The sequence below is a fragment of the Geotrypetes seraphini genome, chromosome 2, assembly GCF_902459505.1.
Source record: "Geotrypetes seraphini chromosome 2, aGeoSer1.1, whole genome shotgun sequence".
Lineage (NCBI taxonomy): Eukaryota > Metazoa > Chordata > Amphibia > Gymnophiona > Dermophiidae > Geotrypetes > Geotrypetes seraphini.
The window spans coordinates 136,570,463-136,592,622 of record NC_047085.1 but is presented as its reverse complement, the minus strand read 5'-3'; the positions used below and the strand labels follow the sequence as shown (position 1 = coordinate 136,592,622).

The 22,160-nt window shown below is 45.5% G+C and overlaps 1 protein-coding gene across 7 annotated transcripts in view; it reads left to right on the top strand.

Annotated features, from left to right (window-relative positions):
- Window positions 1-2,099: 2,099 nt before the first annotated feature.
- TAF4B (TATA-box binding protein associated factor 4b) overlaps window positions 2,100-22,160 on the top strand; it is a 152,872-nt gene continuing 132,811 nt past the window's right edge. For 2 of the 7 annotated variants that reach the window (XM_033929766.1, XM_033929765.1), the window contains exons 1-3: window positions 2,100-2,171; window positions 14,166-16,541; window positions 17,241-17,363. In XM_033929766.1, coding sequence (XP_033785657.1) covers window positions 2,121-2,171; window positions 14,166-16,541; window positions 17,241-17,363 — 2,550 coding nt within the window. In that variant the 5' untranslated portion in view covers window positions 2,100-2,120. Of the gene's footprint in view, window positions 2,225-2,359; window positions 2,418-14,165; window positions 16,542-17,240; window positions 17,364-22,160 lie in introns of those variants that run through there. The other 5 variants (XM_033929769.1, XM_033929770.1, XM_033929771.1 and 2 more) reach the window with 5 other exon arrangements.

The following is a 22,160-nucleotide window of genomic DNA, read 5'->3' as shown; positions in this document are numbered from 1 at the left end:
AGAGATATTCAGGGGCTACATAGTAGAAAATGACACGGTGGATGTTACCCGTGGCTAGCTGTGAGTAGCTGTGGGTAACCCACCAAAATGATGGAGGGGGAAAGGTGCTCACCGCAGGTACGGGGACTAGGCCATCCATCGCCCCGTAGAGCATTGAATGGCTTTGTCCGTACAGTTAAGGGAGGGAACGCGCACAGTCATTCATCGCACGTGGCCTCCCCTCCCTCCTTCCTACCTACCTACCCACCCACCTGAATCTATCTATCTCCCTCCCTCTTACCTTCGTGGCGCTTTAAGGTTTCAGTCTTGTTGAAAGCCGCCGGCGCATATATGCAGTTGCATATGTGTGGGCGGAAGCTTCTCCTCTGATGCAACTTCCGGTTGCGTCAGAGAAGAAGCTTCCGCCCACACACGCACGCGACTGCATGAACACTCCGGTGGCTTTTAACAAGACTGAAACCTTAAAATTCACCATGAAGGTAAGGGGTACGGAGGGAGATGCACGGACTGCGTGAGGGGTGCCAGAGGGAAGGGTGGATGCTGCGGGAACGGGGTGCTTAAGGGGACGGTGGGGACGGGGATGGGGTGGTGAAGGGGATGGTGGGGATGGGGCAGTGAAGGGGACGGTGGTCCGGTGACAGGGCAGTGACGGGAACAGATTTTTTCCCCGTATCATTCTCTACTACAGAGTGAAAGCACTTGTAAGTCAGTAAGAAGAATTAGAGGTGATATTGAAAACCATGGGAGGAGATCAGTGTACCAAGAGAGCAGGCATATATGGAGATGAAGAGAGGACGCAAGACAGAGTCTTGACGTACATAATAGACAGTGGGATGGCAGTGGAGGAGGATCCACTCCACTGTAACATACACTGAAAGTGTGATGGGAGAGATAGGAAGAAAACCAGGAGAAAACAGAACCCTGGAATCCCAACAAGGACAGTGTGGCAAGGAGCAGGTAGTGATCAAGAGTACCAAAGGCAGCAGACAGCTTGAGAAAGATGAGGATAGAGGCCATTGGATTTGGCCAAGAACAGAGATTTTAGCGAGGGGCAGCTTCCGTAGAATAGAGAGGGCGAAAGCCCGATTTAAGTGGGTCATAAATATAATGAGAAGAAAGGAAGTACTGGCGGCAGCATTAAGCAGTACCTTTAAGTAGTTTGGATAGGAAGGGGAGGAGGGAAATGGGGAGATAGTTGAAGGTAAAAGTGGGGCCTAGTGAGGATTTTTTTTTTATTATTAAATATTTTTTATTGGTAAAGAGAATAACAACTCACAACCACAGAACACAGATAAGGATTGTAACTTTTCCAACAACAGGCGAGAGGTGTAACTACGGCCATGTTTGGAGACATCAGGAACTGTTGCAGTGGAAAGTGATACAATCTTACAATCTCTAACTATAACTGAGGCAATAGAACATTGTATGACTTTGCAAAAGTCATGAAGGAGCAGAAGCAGGATTTCAACTAGGCTTCCCAGTGTATCAATAACAGAGCTCTATCCACCAGGCCACTCCTCCGTTAAGATTTCAGACCATGCCACTCCAATTACTGTAGGTAGTTTTGTTCTTTATCATAGATGACTTTGTGCACCTGGGGTAAGTTTGACTGCAGCTCACGGGGAACCAATGAACCCTTGGTACTAGCATTAAATAATTTATAACTTCAGTCTTAGTATTATGTTCAGAGCCATATTTTGATCCAGCTGCAGAAGATTTAACTTTTCTTAAAGCTTGAAATAAGGAATTGTAGTAATCCTGATGGATGCTTACAATGGCTAGGTCATCTTTAGTGAGGAAATTAAATACACACAAAAACATAACATGAAACATAAAAATAATCGTTAAATAGAAGCAGAGCTGGTTTAAGTCAGAGGCAAACCAGGCATGTGCCTAAGGCCAAAAATATAGGAGTGTGTGTGTGTGTAGGGGGGGGGGTGTCAGATGTACCGCAGACAAAGCCTAGAATTGCCAATTTGTTAATTAACTGCCTGAAAGCCAGAATGATGGCTATGTGTCTGGATATATACTGTATATATATTTTTTTTCAGAGTTCAGCCTGCTCCAGCTCTCCAATACTACCCTCCTTTCATTGCAGAGACTGTGGTAGGATCGAACCAATGGGAAGGCTTCTAGTTGCAGCAAGGGCGGGGCTGAGTTGCAAAAGTTCGGTAGGGGAAGTTGAGTTTTGTATGGAGGTTTTTGGAGGGAGATAGTGGAACAAGTGAGTGGGGCTGGCAAGGGATAGAACTATAAGGGGGCATGGGGAGCTGTTGCAGGCAGAGAAAAATGACGGACACTACATGTAAGGGTGTTTCTTGATGGTGTGTAGAGCTGGTTGGAGGAGGGGGGCACTGACTGAAGGACCATTTTGATAGCAGACAGTGCAGCACTAGTGTAGTATACACTGAAAAAAGGTTAGCACGTGGTGGTGTTGTATGTATTTTTTTTTTGTCTCTTGTGAGCATAGTCTTGTAGAAACAAAGCTTCCCTTTGAAGATTAGAGCTGGAGGGGAGTGGTCTACCGCCACGAATGTGTACATACTAAGAGAAGGGAATTTTCAGCTCTTAAATTACCTGGGCAAATTCCTTTGAAAACTGTTCAGATAACTGTCTCCATTCTGCCTTTATCCTTTCAGAAACGCCAAAGGTTACATTAATTATTCTGCTTCTATTTGTGAAGCTTTTCACATGTAAAAATGTGTAAATTTATATTGCAGATAACTTGCCCAGAAATCAGTGGGACATTCCACTGCTGGCATCTCTACCAGTGGAGGGGGAAAATAAGTTGCCCAACTATCTGATTCTCAGCCCATTACTCCAGGGGAAAGACTTTTTGGCTAAGTCTGGTTGTTAAATTGACATCCTAATCCAGTATGTTATTTGTAGTCCCTTATTCTACCCATTATAATTGGCACTATAGATCCCATAATATACCAGAATGGGGAGTCATCAGAATTCAGGACTAGCCTACAATCTGCCTCCTGCAACTGGGTGACTTTGCAGCTCTATAGCTCTAACCCAGTGGTCTCAAACTCGTGGCCCAGGGGCCACATGCGGCCCATCAGGTACTATTTTGAGGCCCTCGGTATGTTTATCATAATCACAAAAGTAAAATAAAAAAGTTTCTTGATCATATGTCTATTTAGCTATAAATGACAATATTATTATTAAGACTTAGCCAAAAGCAAAGATTTATCCTCTATAATAAAACCCTAAGCGCACATGCTTACTTAGGAGGCCGTGATCCCTGCCGCCGTGTTGTTTGCCTCCATACCGAATTCCATTTGAGGCACGTGTGCCGGGTTGGGGGCGACTTGCGGTGCATGCGGCTTGGGGCGCGTGCAGTGGATTTAGCAGCGGTTTGTCTCGGCAACGACTGCAAGATGCTGGTAAGAAGTGGACGGGGAGAGGGAAAGGGGGCTGCTTTGGGGGGGAGGGGTGTGCTGGGGGCCAGATAGCAATCATGCTTTGTTCTGAGGGGGGAGGAAACAGAAGGGGGCCACAGAGAGACAGGTAGGAGGGAGGTTAAACGAAGGGAGAAGGGCTGCTGCTGGACAGGAGGAACAGTGAAGGGGTGCTGCTGGACAGGTATTGATGGACAGGGAGAGCAGGGAAGAGGTGCTGCTGGACACAGGGGAAGTAAAAGGAAGGGAGAAGGGCTACTGCTGGACAGGGGGAACAGGTAAGGGGTAGTGGTGGACAGCCGAGGAAAGAGAAAGAAAGACAGACACACACATCTATTCTAGCACCCGTTAATGTAACGGGCTTAAAGACTAGTAAACTATAGTCATTTCTTTAATAAGACATTAACTATTTTTTTCTGAGGCCCTCTCAAGTACCTACAAATCCAAAATGTGACCCTGCAAAGAGTTTGAGACCACTGCTATAGACTGGCATCTCCCTGTTCCATCTCTTTTCCCTCTTACCCCCACCCATGGTCCAGCATATCTGCTTGTCTTTCTCCTATTGTTCTTTCCCTCTATCCATAGTCTAGCATCTCTCCCTCTTTCTTCCCTCCCTCTCTACCATCCTATGTCTAACAATTTTCCCTAACTCCTATTGTCCAGTATCTCTTCCTGCCCTCTTCTCTTGTGTCAAACATCTCTCTCTCACCTTGTGCACCGTTTCTGTCCCTAATATCTTCCTCTCACCCAATCCAACATCTCTGCTTTCCTAATTCCCTGGTCTATCTTTAAAACGTATCTTCTCTCTCTAGAGGTTGCCCATTATGACAGTGTTTTGTATGAGCTGCCTGTGGCAGGCCCCAGACTCTGCTCTTTGACATGTTCTGCACATGCATAAGCAGGAAGTTATGTCAGAGGGTGCAGGATATGGTAGAGGGAAGGCACAGGCCAATTCTGGTCCTGGACACCTCTAGAGAGAAAATACATTTTAAGGTAGACTAGGTTGAGAGATGGAGGGGGGGGGGTGTAGATGCTTGGCAGAAAGAAAACAGAAGGGAAGTGCTTGGCAGCCTACTGCCTGAATGGTCAGTCTGCCTCTAGCAGCATATTAAGCAACCAAATAAATTTAATTAAATCTCTTTGTGGTTGACGTGAACTGGTGAATATCCCTAGATTATGAACTCTCTTTTTTTTTTGTTTGTTTGTTTTCTTAAACATGTGTTGCTCAGAACAGAGACGAGAAAACTTGGCTCTCAAAGGCAAAATGAGTAAAGCCTTTGTAATACAAGTATTAATATATATTTTTTTGCTTACAGGAACAATTCTTAATAGGAGTAACAATGGCTAACTAATTCTAGTATCTCAGCAAGCATTGGCTCAGGCTCAAGCTTAGACACCAGCAGCTTCAAATTCAAGACTACCAGTCTCTACTAATACTCCTCCCACTAGAATATGTACTGTACAGATAATACAACAATGTATATAGTTTGTGAAACTGAATTTTTGTGGCTTGAGACTAGGAGATGCCAAGAGAAATGGTTTTCAAAGTAGACTTTGGGAATGGCGAGGGGATAGCCACTAGTTCGTAGGTGTTTCATATTATCCACAATTAATATCCCAGGACAAGCAGGCAGCATATTCTCAACATGTAGGTGACATCATCCACGGAGCTCCGTAATGGACAGCCTCGCAAGCAGAATTCCTTGTAGAACTTTCAGAGAGTTCGCGAGTGCTGCACTGCACATGCTCGAGTGCCTTCCCGCCGAACGTAAGTTGTGCGTCTCCTGTGAGGTACCTCAGTTTTCCACGGAGCCAAGAAGTACCTGTTTCTCAGCTCTGCCGATCTTTGAGTTAGCCTTCTCGCACCGGCGGCTTCCTTTTTTTCTTTATTTTTTTCTTTCTTATAGTCGCTGTGCAGCGCATCTCTTTTTCCCCAAAAAAACCCCAACTTTTAGTTTTCCGTCGATTCTCATCCGGCGGGGCTTGGGTTCAGGCCTTTCTGCCAGCCCTCATTTTTTATGGGACAAATTTTCTGCACGGCTTAAACACGCACCATCTGTCCAATTAAAAAAGCCGACGATTGTTCCCCCCACCCCCCTGAGCAACCTTTCCCCCGTACACCACCCTTGCCACAGCTCCTCTGACCCTCCACCACCACCATCTTTACTAACAACCGTTATATAGTTATGTGGTTAAGAAGCAGAGACCGAAGGAATGAAGTGATTAATGGAAATGATATCTTTCTATTGTTTTTTTTTATTGTGTTTGTTGAGGGGTTAGGCGGGTAAACCAGGCATGGATGTTAGTTAAAAATACCATCATGGAAGCCCAGACCTGATTTATTCCACGTATCAGCAAAGGTGGAAAGAGGAGGAAACGAGAGCCGGCATGGTTAAAAGGTGAAGTAAAAAAGGCTATTAAAGTTAAAAAAATCCTTTAAAAAATGGAAAAAGGATCTGAATGAAGAAAATAAGAAGAGCACACGTACTGGCAAGTTAGATGCAAAGCATTGATAAAGAAAGCTAAGAAAATATGAAGCGAAACTTGGAAAAGGGGCAAAAACTGATAACAATTTTTCTAGGTACATCAGAAACAGGAAACCTGTGAGGGAATTCATGGGGACCATTGGAGAGACTGAATGAATTATTTGCTTTGGTCTTTACAGAAGAAGATGTAAGAAATCTACCTGAACCGGAAATGGTTTTCAAGGGTGATGATGTGGAGGAACCGAAAGACATCTCAGTGAACCTAGCATATGTACAAAGCCAAATTGACAAGTTAAAAAGCGTTAAATCACCTGGACCGGATGGTACACATCCCAGGGTACTAAAAGAACTCATCCATGAAATTACTGATCTGCTGTTAGTGATCTGTAACCTGTTGCTAAAATCATCAGTAGTACCTGAAGATTGGAGGATGGCCAATGTTATGCAGATTTTTAAAAAAGGTTCAGGGGAGATCCAGGAAATCACTGACTTCAGTGCCGGGCAAAATGGTGAAACGATTATAAAAAATAAAATTGTGAAACACGTAGACAAACAAATGTTAGTGAATCGATTGCTTGGCTATTTGCATGGGGTTTTACAAATTTGCATGGCCGGATTGGAAAATGGGTGCTTGAGGGGAAAAACACATGATTTAATGAGACAGTCAGCATGGGTTCATCCGAGGGAGATCTTGCCTCACCAATTTGCTTGACTTCTTTGAAGGTGTGAATAAAGGTGAGCCGGTTGATATAGTACAGGGGTGCCCACACTTTTTTGGCTTGCGAGCTACTTTTAAAATGACCAAGTCAAAATGATCTACCAACAATAAAATTAAAAAAAACACAAAGCACACTATACGCAGAGAAAATGTTAATTCCTTAGCAAAGCAGCAGATGAATCCAGAGACCAATGGGATACCTCACATCTACCAGCAGGTGGAGATAGAGAAACTGATTAACAGGTGTACTTATTTGCTGGCACTCCTCTTGTCTCATCAGTATTCTCTATCTCCAAGCAGGTGGAAGTCGCTATTCAACTAGCTCCTGGATTCTGGCTGTGACTAGAACTTTATTGCCTCCTGTTGAGGTTTTCTCTTCAGTGAGACTGCCATTCTATTTCTCCTGTTGAGATTTTTCTCTTCAGTGAGATAGGGGTGTCTGGCTAGATGGTGCCGACTTTAGAGGTTACACTTGGGCCCCCCCTTGTCCCTGCCTCACCCTCCCTCCAATGATAGAGGGTTTAATTTGGTCTCTAATTTTTTTTTTCTTCTTTCCCTGATAATAAAAAAAAAAAAAAAAAAAAGAAAGAGACCTACCTTATGCATGGGCCCTTCCTGTGGGGCTCGGCCGATATCTGCCGGCGTCTGCCAGCCCTGCTGACAAGGTTGTGAGTATTTCTTTTTGTGTATTTCAACGGTGGTTTATATCTTGGAACTGCAGGGTTTGGTTGATGTCCTGAGTTCTGTGGGTTGTGAATTCTGTGGAACCTACGGCTGTGCAGTCGCGTGGTTCGCCACCTTGATTATTTATTTCTGACTCACTGCACTTGGGACAGTTCGCTCGTGTTTGAGATTTCTTTTTTGCCTGGTGGGCTCCAACTTTCAAAATGGGGCGCGATAGGCCGAGCCGGTTCCTTCCCGCGCGCGAGAGACGCGGGCTTGTGTTAATGTTTGGTCGGGAGGGCCCTACCGTTTCCGGCCTGTTCCCTTCAGCTGTCGTTTACCCGGCATAGGTCGCGGTGGGGTTCCGGTTGCACGCAGGGACATTTTTGCGGAGCCGGTGCCTTTTCAGCGAGCAGGAGACTCGCGCTAAGACTCAGATGCTGGCGGGGGCGCCGCTGCATCCTCGGAGTCGGTTCGGCAGCTGACTTCTCTCGGCGCTCCCCGCAGTCTCCCTGTTCTTCTCTTAAAAAAAAAAAAAAAAAAAAGAGAAATGGCAGCTGGTTGTTATTTGGGGCTGTCCATTTATATACCTATGCATTTACACATTCAATTTCTGCCCTGAGTTTGGCTGCCTACGCTTGGTTTTGCTGCCTTATGGGTGGCGAACAGCAAGGTGGAGTAGGTGGCAAGGGCGTGCCAGTGTATCATTCGTGTGGTTCATTGCTTCACTCGGGGTTCCGATAACATGCGGCGATGTTGGAGGTTTCCTTAGGCCTTCTGCCTGTGTACTGCGTCCGCCTGCGTGTGCTCTAGACATGTTTCTTCAGGGTAGTATGCAGGAATTCCGAGTTGGAGGTCTCTCTTGAGGCCTGATGGTTCTTTTCTTCTTGCTGTGGGCCAGCTTGTCTGTGAAAACCTGGGTGGCGCAAGGGTTGTGTGCTAGGTTAGTAACAAGGAACTGAGGTTCGGCCGCAGCTAAGGAGTAGAGCTGATATGTCTCCAAAAGAAGTGGCGGAGGGTTCAAGTCTAGTTTAAAAAAAAAAAAAAAAAAAAGCTAGACGGCCTTCCGCTCTAGAAGCATGGGCTAAGTGGCTGCTGATCCCTAAGGGCGAGATCCTCTGCTTGCGAGTTCGTAGGGTAGCGGGCACGGTATGCCCAATTGATTCTCCCCTTAAGCTCTCTTTTGGAGTGGTAACCTGGTCTGTTTTCGGCCATGTACAGCTCGTTTCTCTGGAGAGGCGGAGGCTGCTTCTGGATTACGCCTGGTGCGCCTTGTCTTTCCTTTGCATCCTCCTCACGTTTCCAGTTCGTCATGGAGTCTCTCTGTTTTGCGTGTCTCTTTGAAGTGTTGCTGGTCCTCGGGACAGTTATTGTAGTTTTTAGGGTACCACTTAATAGTGGGTGGCCAAGACGGGGGCTATGGGCAGGCTGGATTACATTCGGCTGCATTAGTTTCTCAGGGTTACCCATTTCTGCAGTCAACCTGGGAAGATATTTACATTTTCTCTATGGACTCTGAGTCAGCACTAGGTTTGCCTGCCTCTCTTGGAGCAGCGCGTTCGGTTTTGGCACATTCCATTTCGCCTACCTTAGGGTTCGTTGGCACTGCCAGACTATTTATCTGAGTTCTGCTTGACTGCCTACTGGATTCGGACGACTTCCAGTCGGGTCTTTTGACTGACACGAAGTGGGTGGTATCTTTTCCTCAGTTCTTAACATGCACATCTTCAAATTTGCAGTGCTCTTTTTTTCCTGTAATTTTTATAGGTATATCGGGTTGATGCGGTTCTTCTTATGAGAGAGACATGTATTTCTTTCCAGAGACTTGAGTGTGGGGTCTCGATCTCAGATGGGCGTTCTTCGCTTACCATGGCTAAGAGAATGAGATTCTGTTCAGATTCTAGCATCTATTTGGCTATCCCCTCTGGGAACCTCGGCTTGCTTTCCCTTCTAGGGCTCAACAGCCGCTTTTGTTCCGGTGGTTCTCGGTCGCTCTGAGCTCCTATTAGTTGCTATGCTTCGCCTACATAGCTTTGTATGAATTGGGGGCTCAGCAAGATTGTCTTTCCAGGGCATACCTCGGTCTTTTCCTGGACTAGTTCTTGACCACCGACCATTCAGGCCTGTCAGATTGGGGGGCTCGGTGGCTTCCATCCTCAGCTTCAGGAGTAGGGTCTTCAGAGGCGACTTAATACTGGTTCCTTCTTCTACTCTTGAGCATGGTCAAGCTTCCTTTCTGGAACTTCAGACCATTCTTCCGGAATGCCGCTGAGGACCCTTTCAGTCAGTATGATGATGGGGGTAGTTCTCTGCAGCTGGGGCAGTAGGTGATGTACTCAGTTGCCAAGTACAGTAGTTGTTCTACTTCGATGGGTGGACCCTCATCTTTCTATTCTGTTGGCAGATCATTTCTCAGGTCAGGAAAAGAGTTTGGTTAGTCTTTCTCTCTGTGAAATCTGAGCATGGCCCATTTATTAGATGTTAGTGTACAGCACGGTGTACGCTCTAGAAGTGTAGACGTTAATGATAGTGATATCTTCCACATCCTGGATGTTGGGAATTTTGGCTCAGGCGTTCCATTTTTTTGTGGAAGTGAGATCTCCTGGAACTTGGCCTCATGGCCTCGTCTCACAATTCCATACTTCCTAGCTTCTTAGGCGGGCACAGGAAGCGGGAGTTAAAGGGGGTAACAGTGTGGCCTCTTTCTCACCTCTGGTTTCTCTTTTTCAGTGGTTTCCCCTGGCTGATGAGAGCTTGGATTTGCCATCTCAAGCTTGTTTTCGGGGCACAGTATTTGTACAATCTCTGGCTTGGTTGCGCCATCCTTGCTATGTGGATCTGATGAGCCTTTAGACAGCTGGACTAAGAAGTTCCTTTTATCTCCGGCTTTGCTCTCCTTGCTTGAGATCAACATGGATATTCATACTACTTTGGTATTACGACCTAACTTTGGAGCGAGGCTTCACTGGCGTGTGGGGGAATGAGAAGCAGGTTATTTCTTCTCTTATCCAGGCGCTACAGACGTCTTATCCTGTGGCTTCTGCTTCCTTTTGGAGGTTTGTCCTTTCTTGAATACTTCTCAACAGTTGCACCCTTCCTGAGTGCCTTTTTAGCACAGGTATATTGCCGATGGCATAGCGTTCAATTCCCTTCAGCTTCATCTGCCATTCTTGGCTTGTGACAGGAACTAGGTATAGGGCCCTTCGATGACTTCTCAGCTTCCTGTAGTTCAGTTCCTAAACAGTAGGCGGAATATTCATGCGTCTCTTAGAAAGCCCGGTTTGGGGTAATTCATTCAAGTACTTCTTCTATGTTCCTGATGGCTTCATTTTAGCCTTGTCCTTTGGGACTCTAGGGAGCCGTGCGGTTGATCATGGGATTCCTTGTGGCCATGGCTTCAGTTTTGCAGTTGCGATGTTGCAGGCCTTATTCAACGGGGATTCCTATTCCTTATTTCCGTCATATGGGGGTCAGTTCGGATGGTCCCACTATTTCTTTCTAGGGGGGTGTCATCCTTTCCTTTACATCATGCTCGCTTTTCCTTCCTTCTTCCTGGGAGGAGATAGTGGAGGCAGTACTTTTATTCACTGCATTTTTTGAAACGTATGTAGCGTTCTCCGCGAACTCGGTTTCTTACAACTGTTAGTGATTTATATCTCCTTGTTGGGATTCTTCAAGGGACGCCTCAGGCGTATGGCGGCGTCCGATGCCTACCTCGCTCAATGGTCCAGGAGGACATTCTTTATACTTGCCTGCTGGCAGGGGAGCGGGTGGCGATTGAACTTCGTGACCATTCCGCTGGGGCGATGGCTGCTTCATGGGCTCGGCCCAGAGGTTGTGCCTTGGAGGTGATTTGTCTCAAGGTTAACTGGTCTTCCGAGAGTACCTTCTCTCCACGGCTCTGCATGGATGTGCGGGCACATGCGGTAGGGGTTTTTTGATGCTTCGGTCATTGCGAAGGCGACATTTGCTCCCCACCCAGATTAAGGATTGCTTTGCTACATCCCATTGGTCTCTGGATTCATCTGCTGCTTTGCTAAGGAATGTAAAATTATGTCCTACCTGTTAATTTTCTTTCCTTTAGAAGTAGCAGATGAATCCAGAGCCCCACCCTTTCTGGTATTTGGTCGTCGGGTTTTTCGGGTGCGACTTTTAGTGATTGGGTGTTCTTAATGATGATATTCTGTATCATTGCTGGTTGCGATGTGTTCTGGGAAAGAAGTTTTTTACATGCTATACCTATTGATGGTTAAATGTGCTTGGGCAAGGAGCTATACTGATGAGACAAGAGGAGTGCCAGCAAATAAGTACACCTGTTAATCAGTTTCTCTATCTCCACCTGCTGGTAGATGTGAGGTATCCCATTGGTCTCTGGATTCATCTGCTACTTCTAAAGGAAAGAAAATTAACAGGTAGGACATAATTTTACATTATCATTTGTATTCGGGGTTTTTATCAGAAGTCAAGGCAGATGACTCTAAAATATGCAATGTCACTTCGCTAAGAACTATACAAAAATAGACAAATACACCCCCTCTTCTTTTACTAAACTGTGATAGCAGTTTTTAGCGAAGGAAGCTGTGCTGAATGCCCTGCGCTGCTTTCGATGCTCATAGGCTCCCTGTGCTAAAAACTGCTATTGCGGTTTAGTAAAAGAGGGCCATAGTGCAAAATATAGACAGCAGATATAAATTCTCAAAACGGACACATTTTGATCACTAAATTGAAAAAAAAATCATTTTTCCTACCTTTTTTGTCTGGTGATTTCATGAGTCTCTGGTTGCACTTCCTTCTTCTGTAAAGCCAATATTTCTTTCTTTCTGTCTTTCTTTCTCTATCCCTCTGGCCCCCACCCCTTTCTTTCTGCCTTTCTCTCTCCCTCTGGCCCCCCTCTTTCTTTCTGCCTTTCTTTCTCTCTCCCCTGCCCCCCCCCAAGCCATCAAGCCAATTTCTCCACTTCCCCAATTCTTTCCCTACCCCCAAGCCACCAGCGCAATTTCTCCCTGCTGCTTCCCCGATCCAGGCCTGTCACGTACAAACGCTGAGTCCACAAGACTTCACTTTCAATGTCAATTCTAACATTGGGGAGGAAGTTCCAGGCCAGCCAGGCAGCGATTGGCTGGCACAAAACTTCCTCTCCGACGTCAGAATTGAGTTAAAATGTTATAATGCCTGATGAGGACCAGCCAGCACGGCTTCAGCAAAGGAAGATCTTGCTTGACGAACTTGCTGTACTTTTTAGAGGGAGTAAACAGACAGATAGACAAGGGTGACTCAGTCGACATTGTATATCTGGATTTTCAGAAGGCATTCAACAAGCTTCCGCATGAACGGCTACTTTGAAAAATTGTGAGCCATGGATTCGAGGGTGAAATACTCAGGTGGATTAAAAACTGGCTAGCGGATAAGAAACAGAGAGTGGAGGTAAATGAACAATATTCGGACTGTAAAAGTGTCGCGAGTGGAGTGCCGCAGGGTTCGGTGCTTGGACCTGTGCTCTTCAACATATTTATAAACGACCTGGAAATTGGTACAATGAGCGAGGTTATTAGATTTGCAGATGATACGAAGTTATTCAGAGTAGTGAAGACACAGAAGGATTGCAAAGACCTACAACTTAACATAAACACGCTCGAGAAATGGGCTGCGACATGGCAAATGAGGTTAAACGTGAATAAGTGTAAGGTGATGCATGTCGGTAACAAAAATCTTATACACGAAAACAGGATGTCTGGTGCAGTACTCAGAGAGACACTCCCCCCCCCCCCCCCAGGAAAGAGACTTGGGAGTACTGGTCGACAAGTCAATGAGGCCATCTGCGCAATGCGTGGCGGCAGAGAAAAGGGCGAACTGAATGCTAGGAATGGTTAAGAAGGGGATCACGAACAGATCGGAGAAGGTTATCATGCTGCTGTACCGGGCCATGGTACATCCCCACCTGGAATACTGCTTCCAGCTCTGGTTGCTGTACGTGAAGAAGTACACAGTACTACTTGAAAGGGTCCAGAGAAGAGCGACTAAAATGGTTAAGGGGCTGGAGGAGTTGCCATACAGTGAGAGATTAGAGAAACTGGGCCTCTTCTCCCTTGAAAAGAGGAGACTGAGAGGGGACATGAAACATTCAAGATAATGAAGGGAATAGACTTAGTAGATAAAGACAGGTTGTTCATCCTCTCCAAGGTAGAGAGAACGATAGGGCACTGTCTAAAGTTAGAAAGGGATAAATTCCATACAAAAGTAAGGAAGTTCTTCTTCACCCAGAGAGTGGTAGAAAACTGGAACACTCTTCTGGAGGCTGTTATAGGGGAAAACACCCTCCAGGGATTCAAGACAAAGTTAGACAAGTTCCTGCTGAGCCAGAACGTACGCAGGTAAGGCTAGTTTCAGTTAGGGCACTGGTCTTTGACCTAAAGTCCGCCGCGGGAGCGGACTACTGGGCACGATGGACCACTGGTCTGACCCAGCAGCGGCAATTCTTATGTTCTTACCAAAGAAAATTTTTTGTTTATTTTCAGAGTGAATAAATGACATCTGAAAAATAGATCTGTATTTAATCCTGTAATATATATATATATATATACTGTATACAGTTAACAATTTGTTTGCCTGTTTTTTGTTGTTTTTTTTTTTGGAGGGGGTCATTGATTGGTTTTCAGAATAAATACATTATATACGTTAACTTAGTTCTTAAATCTTATGTATGCAAACATTGCTCATGAGTATCCATTGTGGCTTTCCTGAAATCAAACGTATTCATAAGTTATAAAAATCAGAACAAACTATTTTATAACTTGATATCAAGATAGATTTAGAGTATCCTACTAAAAATGAATTAAATCTATGGTTAGCTGTTATAAAATGGCTTAATAATTCTGCTTGTTTTTCTTTCAGTGTTCAGTGGTTACGTGTGGTGGTGTCAAAGGATCTACTGGAATAACTACAATGGCTTTGCCTTCAAGCACGATGACATCTTCACCGCTTGTGACCCGTGAAAAAGCTGTTACCCACTCAACACAGGCAGCTCTTGCAATAACTCCAACGTTCATGATTGTGAACCCCTCAGCAATGGCAGCCTCTAAAACAAATGATTCTGCCTCAAAATTGCCAGCCTCTTGGAGAGCTGCAACAAATATGACCCCCTCAGCGCTGATGGCCTCTGATAAAGCTGCGATGCCTGCAACAATTGTCACTCCAACAATGTTGGTAGACCCTTGCAGAGCTGTGACACCTGCAACAGTCATTACCTCATCAACGCTGGTAGCCCCTGCAAGTGATGTGACATTAACAGTCACCCCATCAACGCTGGTAGCCCCTGCAAGACCTGCGATGCCTACAACAGTTGTCGCCTCATCACTGCTGGTAGCCTCTGCAAGACCTGCAACAGTTGTCACCCCACCAACGCTGGTAGCCTCTGCTAGACCTGCAGTGCCTACAACAGTTGTCGCCTCGCCAACGCTGGTAGCCTCTGCAAGACCTGCAACAGTTGTCACCACACCAACGCTGGTAGCCTCTGCTAGACCTGCAGTGCCTGCAACAGTTGTCGCCCCACCAATGCTGGTAGCCTCTGCTAGACCTGCAGTGCCTGCAACAGTTGTCGCCCCACCAATGCTGGTAGCCTCTGCTAGACCTGCAGTGCCTGCAACAGTTGTTGCCCCACCAACGCTGGTAGCCTCTGCTAGACCTGCAGTGCCTGCAACAGTTGTCGCCTCACCAACATTGGTAGCCTCTGCAAGACCTGCAACAGTTGTCACCCCACCAACGCTGGTAGCCTCTGCTAGACCTGCAGTGCCTGCAACAGTTGTCGCCCCACCAATGCTGGTAGCCTCTGCTAGACCTGCAGTGCCTGCAACAGTTGTTGCCCCACCAACGCTGGTAGCCTCTGCTAGACCTGCAGTGCCTGCAATAGTTGTCGCCTCACCAACATTGGTAGCCTCTGCAAGACCTGCTACAGTTGTCACCCCACCAACGCTGGTAGCCTCTGCTAGACCTGCAGTGCCTACAACAGTTGTCGCCTCGCCAACGCTGGTAGCCTCTGCAAGACCTGCAACAGTTGTCACCACACCAACGCTGGTAGCCTCTGCTAGACTTGCAGTGCCTGCAACAGTTGTCGCCTCACCAACGCTGGTAGCCTCTGCAAGACCTGCAACAGTTGTCACCACACCAACGCTGGTAGCCTCTGCTAGACTTGCAGTGCCTGCAACAGTTGTCGCCCCACCAATGCTGGTAGCCTCTGCTAGACCTGCAGTGCCTGCAACAGTTGTCGCCCCACCAACGCTGGTAGCCTCTGCTAGACCTGCAGTGCCTGCAACAGTTGTCGCCCCACCAACGCTGGTAGCCTCTGCTAGACCTGCAACAGTTGTCGCCCCACCAACGCTGGTAGCCTCTGCAAGACCTGCAACAGTTGTCGCCCCACCAACGCTGGTAGCCTCTGCAAGACCTGCAACAGTTGTCGCCCCACCAACGCTGGTAGCCTCTGCAAGACCTGCAACAGTTGTCGCCCCACCAACGCTGGTAGCCTCTGCTAGAGCTGCACCGCCTGCAACAGTTGTCACCCCATCAATGCTGGTAGCCTCTGCTAGAGCTGCAACGCCTGCAACAGTTGTCACCCCATCAATGCTGGTAGCCTCTGCTAGAGCTGCAACGCCTGCAACAGTTGTCACCCCATCAATGCTGATAGCTTCTGCTAGAGCTGCAACGCCTGCAACAGTTGTCACCCCATCAATGCTGATAGCTTCTGCTAGAGCTGCAACGCCTGCAACAGTTGTCACCCCATCAATGCTGGTAGCTTCTGCTAGAGCTGCAATGCCTGCAACAGTTGTCACCCCATCAATGCTGGTAGCTTCTGCTAGAGCTGCAATGCCTGCAACAGTTGTCACCCCATCAATGCTGGTAACCCCTGCTAGAGCTGCGACGCCTGTAACAATTGTCACTCCATCAATGCTGGTAACCCCTGCTAGAGCTGCGACGCCTGCAACGGTTGTTACTCCAATGCTGGTAGCCTCTTCTAGAACTGCGGCGCCTGCAACAATTGTCTCCTCCTCAACAGCGGTAGCCACTACAAGAGCTGCAACATCTTCAGCCCTGATAACTCCTGCAAGGACTGGGATGCCTGCAACCACTGTGGATCCCTCAACATTGGCAGGCCCTTCAAGAACTTTGGTGCCTGCAACACTAATAGCACAGGGATCAACTCTTCCGCCAAAAGTCATATCTGTTAAAGCTGATGGGTCAACAGTTGCACAAAGAGTACAGGCCGCCAGTTCCACAGTAAGATCAAATAAAATTTTTGTTCTGTAGGAACAGTCGGAGCACTGTTGCTTGAATTTGAAAACCATAACTGCTGGTGTTCACATTGCAGGACAAGTAATTTCTCTCTGAAAGGACAATGTCAAAATAATTGATATTGTTTTGCTTTTGTTTCTTGCAGCAATTGATTATATTATCCTAAGGTAGGGGTTTTCAACCCAGTCCACAGGACACATCTGAGCCAGTCAGGTTTTCAGAATTTCCACAATGAATATGTAGGAGAGATATTGTCAGCTACCTATGTAGATTATCAAATATGTACATAATCTAGGCATAGAAACAGAGAAAAGTGAAGGTAGATAAAGACCATATGGCTTATCTTAATCTGCCTAATCATGCCATCTACTACCCCTTCCTCTCCCTTGGAGATCCAATGTTCTTGTCCCAAACTTGAACATATACTCCTTGAGAGCAGGTGGAAGTGCCCACATTTCTGAAGGTGTAATTTCTTCCACTTATGCTAGTATTTTATAAAGACCCATAGGTGCTTACGTGTCTTTCTAAAATAGTGCCTAAGTAAATACCTACTTGCCTTCTTAAACCTGGCACCCAGTTATGAAACTACCTTTGATGTGTCTGGTGTACTTATTCTGCGAGGTGGATAGACTGTCAATACTATGACTGACTATTCTTTTCTTTCTTATTGATTTCCCTTGCAAGGAAATACTTGATAATGTGAAGAAGTGCAAAAGTTTTCTTGCCACATTAATAAAATTGGCATGTAGTGGACCACAGTCACAAGAGATGGGACAGAATGTGAAGAATCTGGTACAAAATCTCTTGGTAAGCCTCTTACTTTTTCTTGATTCACAAAAATACTTAAAAATTTGTTGATCTCATGTGCTATAGATTACTGCAGTTAAAAAAAAAAGATATGCAATTTAATGAGACCAATTTTGAGAGTCAGATACAGACTAAGGGCCAGATTCACTAACCTGTCCGATTGGGCCTGATCTAGGCAGGTCCGACGAATTCAGTAAAGGCCAATATGCAGATGGGGTGATCGGAGGAACGTCCCCATCTGCCTGCACGGATCGCTGTTGTGCCGTCAGCTAGGGCCATTATTATTATTATTTTTTCCCTAACAGCCTAACCCGTAAAAAGATTGTCAGTAACCCCAGATGTGTCTCTCTTACAATTCTTCGTTTGTGTTTGAAGCTGGAGCAGCTGCTTGGCCGCAGAAGACCTGATCTCCTCTTGCCTCGACTTTCCTGCTCTCTGCAACCCTTCCCCGCAGTGCAGCCCTGCTTTAAAACCACAGGTTTGCAGTGCGGGGAAGGGCGGCAGAGAGCAGGAGAATCGGGGCAAGAGGAGGCAAAGTCTTCCATGGCCAGAGTGGAAAAAAGGATTTGAAAATCATTTTTGTGCCGCTGCTGGTTTAGCACTCAGGTGACAGAGACAGTAGAGAGCAGAGTCAGGGCGGCAGAGAGCAAGGGGAACCTCAAGGAAGAGGTTGGGTTTTTTTTTTTTTTTTTTTAAAGCATGCCATTTCCCTAATTTGCATGCGTGGATCGGATCGGGTGCGGCCAGAAGGTTAGTGAATCGGGTCGGGGTCATAAACCGATCGGTTTGCTTAGTGAATCTAGCCCTATGATAGCAGATGGGGATCCATTTCATGTGCTCTTTCATGTGCAGTTCACACCTTTATTTTCAGAATCCTCTGTTCTTATCCCATGTCTTCTTGAATCCTTCTGCTATTTATATCTCTACCTCTACCACCAGAAGGCTATCCCATGCTTCTTTCACCCTTTGTGTGAAGAAATAAGTGCATACTAGTGCTGCCCGATTCAGGAAAAAAAAATTTTGATTCGATTCAGCCTATTGAATTGGTTTTTCGATTCGATTTAATTTTCCTGCCCAATTGGGTGTTTTTTTATTTTTTCAAACATCCTGGTGGGTTTATTTTACAGCCTCTTCACCACCTTTGCCTTCTCCTAACTACACTGGTGCTGTGGTGTAAACAAAATAAACAAACAAAAGACTTTTCCTCTCTCTGTTAAATCCTAGCTCATGTTTGCGGTCTAACATCAGCTCTGGCAGGATACACATTTCAAATCTGACATATTGTAATCACAAAACAGAAAATAGAATTAGTTTTTCTACCTTTTGTTGTCTGGTCATTATTCAAATTTTGTTGGTCTCAGGCTCTGGTTGTCTTCTGATAACTTGCTTGCCAGGGTCTCCTTCTTTCGTCTTTCTCCCTGCTAACCATCCATCTTCCATCTCTGTCCTCCCCTTCCGTTTCTCTTCCCTCCCCAGGAGATCTGGCATCTTTCCTTTTTTGTCACCCTCCACAGATCCACCTTTTCTTAACTACCCTTTCATCTAGCATCTCTCCTTCCTTCCCCACCACCCCAGGGTCTACCATCTCTCCCTTTCTTTTCCCAAGTACCCTCCTATCCAATATCTCTATCCCCCCCTCCACACCATCCCTTGCGTCCTACTCTCCCTTTCTGTTCCTTCCCTCCCTAAATCCCATTGTCCATCATCTCTCTCCCTCTCCTCTATTTTCAGACCCATTTCTTCCTCCCCAAAGTCCGGCATATGCACATCTCTTTGAACCCCCCCTTCCCTCCATCCATGTACTTCTATACCAGGACCCCCCTCCCCTGAAGGCCTGCACCCCACCCTAAAGGCCTGTGCCACCATCCCTGAAGGCCTGTTTCGCCCTTGACGGCTTGTCCCCCCTTAAAGATCTGCCTCCCACCCTTGAAGGCTTGTCCCCCCCCCATGAAGGCCTGCCCCACCCTTGAAGACCTGCCTGTCCCCCCCCCCTTTGAAGGCTACCTGCCTGTCCCCCCTGAAGGCCTGCCTGTCCCACCCCAAAGGACTGCTCCCTACTCCCCCCCCCTGGCATCGGCTAACACTCCCCTGGCCTCCCCACAGTGTTTACCTTCCAGGAGCAACCTGCAAACAAGATCGCGGTGCTAGCGATCTTAGTACCGCTTCGGAACTGTTTCCTCTATCGCGGTACTGCCCCTCCTCTGATGTCAGAGGAGGGGGGACTGTGACGGAGGAAATAGCTCCGAAGCAGTACTAAGATCACTAGCACCGCAATCTTGTTTGCAGGCTGTTCCTGGAAGGTAAACAGTGCAGGGAGGCCAGGAGGGGAAGCAGAAGGCCAGGGGGAAGCTGACAGCAGCACTTCCCGACTGACCCTCCCCCTTCGCCCTCTAAAGCAGGTGCAGCTGCTGCTCCTGCTTTAGGGGACGAGGGAAGAGGGTCAGGTGAATCGGGAAGTCATTTTGTTTTTGTTTCTTTGTTTTGAACCGATTTGAATCGATTCACCCGAAGTGAATCGGTAAACCGATTCGAATCGTAAATCGTGCAGCACTAATAAGTACCAATCCCCTGGAATATTTACACATGTACTGCATAAGATTTGCCATTATGTCTGAGGCAGAAGTTGGTGCAGAAAAGTCAATTCTAAAAAAGCCTTTCTGAATGTAATAAAAACTGTTCTATATACATTATGAAATTACCCCTTAAATGCCAAAAAGGTGAATGGGTTGACATGCATTCTCATTTTTTACTTTTCCGTAAATATTTTCCAAGAGAAAGTTGTCTAAAGACCTTTGAGTTATGTTTCCAAAGTGAACTTGGCTTATCGGAGGAAAAGTGGTCAACTGAGATACTATTCCCTAAGCTGTCATACAGTGCTCTCTACTAGCTTCCTGGTAACATTTAAATCCTATAGAAGATCTTTGCTTGGAGCCCTGTCACGTGTACATTTTCTTCCACTGCCAAACATATCTCCCTTATTCCGTCCTCAGTCCCATAAATTTAGCAAGGTTTTCTTTAAGGTTCACACGTGGTTTCTCCACTATTAGACTCCCATAATTAAGATTTTCTGCTCTAGTATCAAATCTCTGTTGGTTACTAATTTTTCGTTCAATCATAGAGAGTTTATGTTGTTATATTTTAGCAATTGTTTGATTACCACTTTTCAAGGGAAACCTGACTTCTCAAAAATATTCATTTCATTTATACCCTTTATATCTCGCCTATCTGGTAATTCTAGACAAGTTGCAAAATAGCATAGAAAATATTAAAAATAAACAAATGAGGTAACAGATATAACTGAAAAGATAATAAATCATTAAATAAATCAGTTAAGAATCCTGAAATAAATAGAAAAATGAAAGTAGATAAAAAAAGCATATAGCCTATCTAGTCTGTCCATCTATTCCTTCCTCTTCCTTAGAGATCTTACATACGTGTTCCAAGCTTTCTCAAATTTAGATATAATTTTTGTCTCCATCTTCAATAATTTCTGAAGTTTAAATAAAAATTTATCCTGTTCTAGGTGGGAACCAATGAGCAATGAATTCAATATTGGCATTCTGCAATTGAGAGTATGCAAAATCTAGTGATCACCTTTTGGGACATTGCAACAAAAGGAAATAAATCAATAGTGGTTTATTTTTACTACTAGGCCAAAGTAAATGTGACAGATCAAATGATTTTTACTGTGAAAAAGAGCTTAGTATTAATATCACCACACAAATTTCTGTGCATTATTCAGAAGCTCTTAAATCCATGCAGCAACAATTTGGACTATTTATGAGGATCTTATTAGAGTATTTGGAAGACCAAAGTCCAAATATAGTAAACTCAAAGATTAAACAACTATTTGGAAGCCTTCAGCACCAAGATAATTTAAAGAATACTGCCAACACAACTTTTTGACTCATAAAGGGTGCATTGACATAGTAGAATTCAAAGTAATCCACAAGTATTGAACCTCATACACTACTGGCACAGTATGATCATCATAAGAACATAACATAAGAACTGGGTCAGACCAGTGGTCCATTTAGCCCAGTATTCTGTCTTCACGATGATCAATCCAGGTCAAAAGTACCTGGCAAAAACCCAAACAGTAGCAACATTCCATGCAACCAATCCAGGAAGAGCAATGGCTTCTCCCATGTCTGTCTCAATAGCAGACTATGGACTTTACCTCCAGGAACCTGTCCAAAACTTGTTTTTAAAACCAGCTACATTAACTGTTCTTACCAAATCCTCTGGCAATACGTTCCAGAACTTAACTATTCTCTAAGTGAAAAAATATTTTCTCCTATTGGTTTTAAAATATTTCCCTGTAGCTTCATCGAGTGTCCCCTAGTCTTTGTAATTTTTGATGGCTTAAAAAAATCGATCCACTTGTACCCATTCTACACCACTCAGGATTTTGTGGACTTCAATCAAATTTCCCTCCAGCTGTCTCTTTTCCAAGCTGAAGAACCCTAGCCTCTTTAGTCTTTCCTCATACAAGAGGAGTTCTATCCCCTTTATCATCTTGATCTCTCTTGTAGTTTCTCTATATCTTTTTGGAGATAAGGTGACCAGAAATGAATGCAATACTAAAGGTGAGGTTGCACTATGGAATAATACAGAGGCATTATAACATTCTTAGTCTTGTTTACCATCCCTTTTCTAATAATTATTAGTATTTTGTTTGCTTTTTTGGCTGCTGCACATTGGGCAGAAGGTTTCAGCATATTGTCTACAATGACACCCAGATTCATTTCTTGGTCATTGACCCCCTAAGGTGGATCCTAGCATCTGGTAACCGTG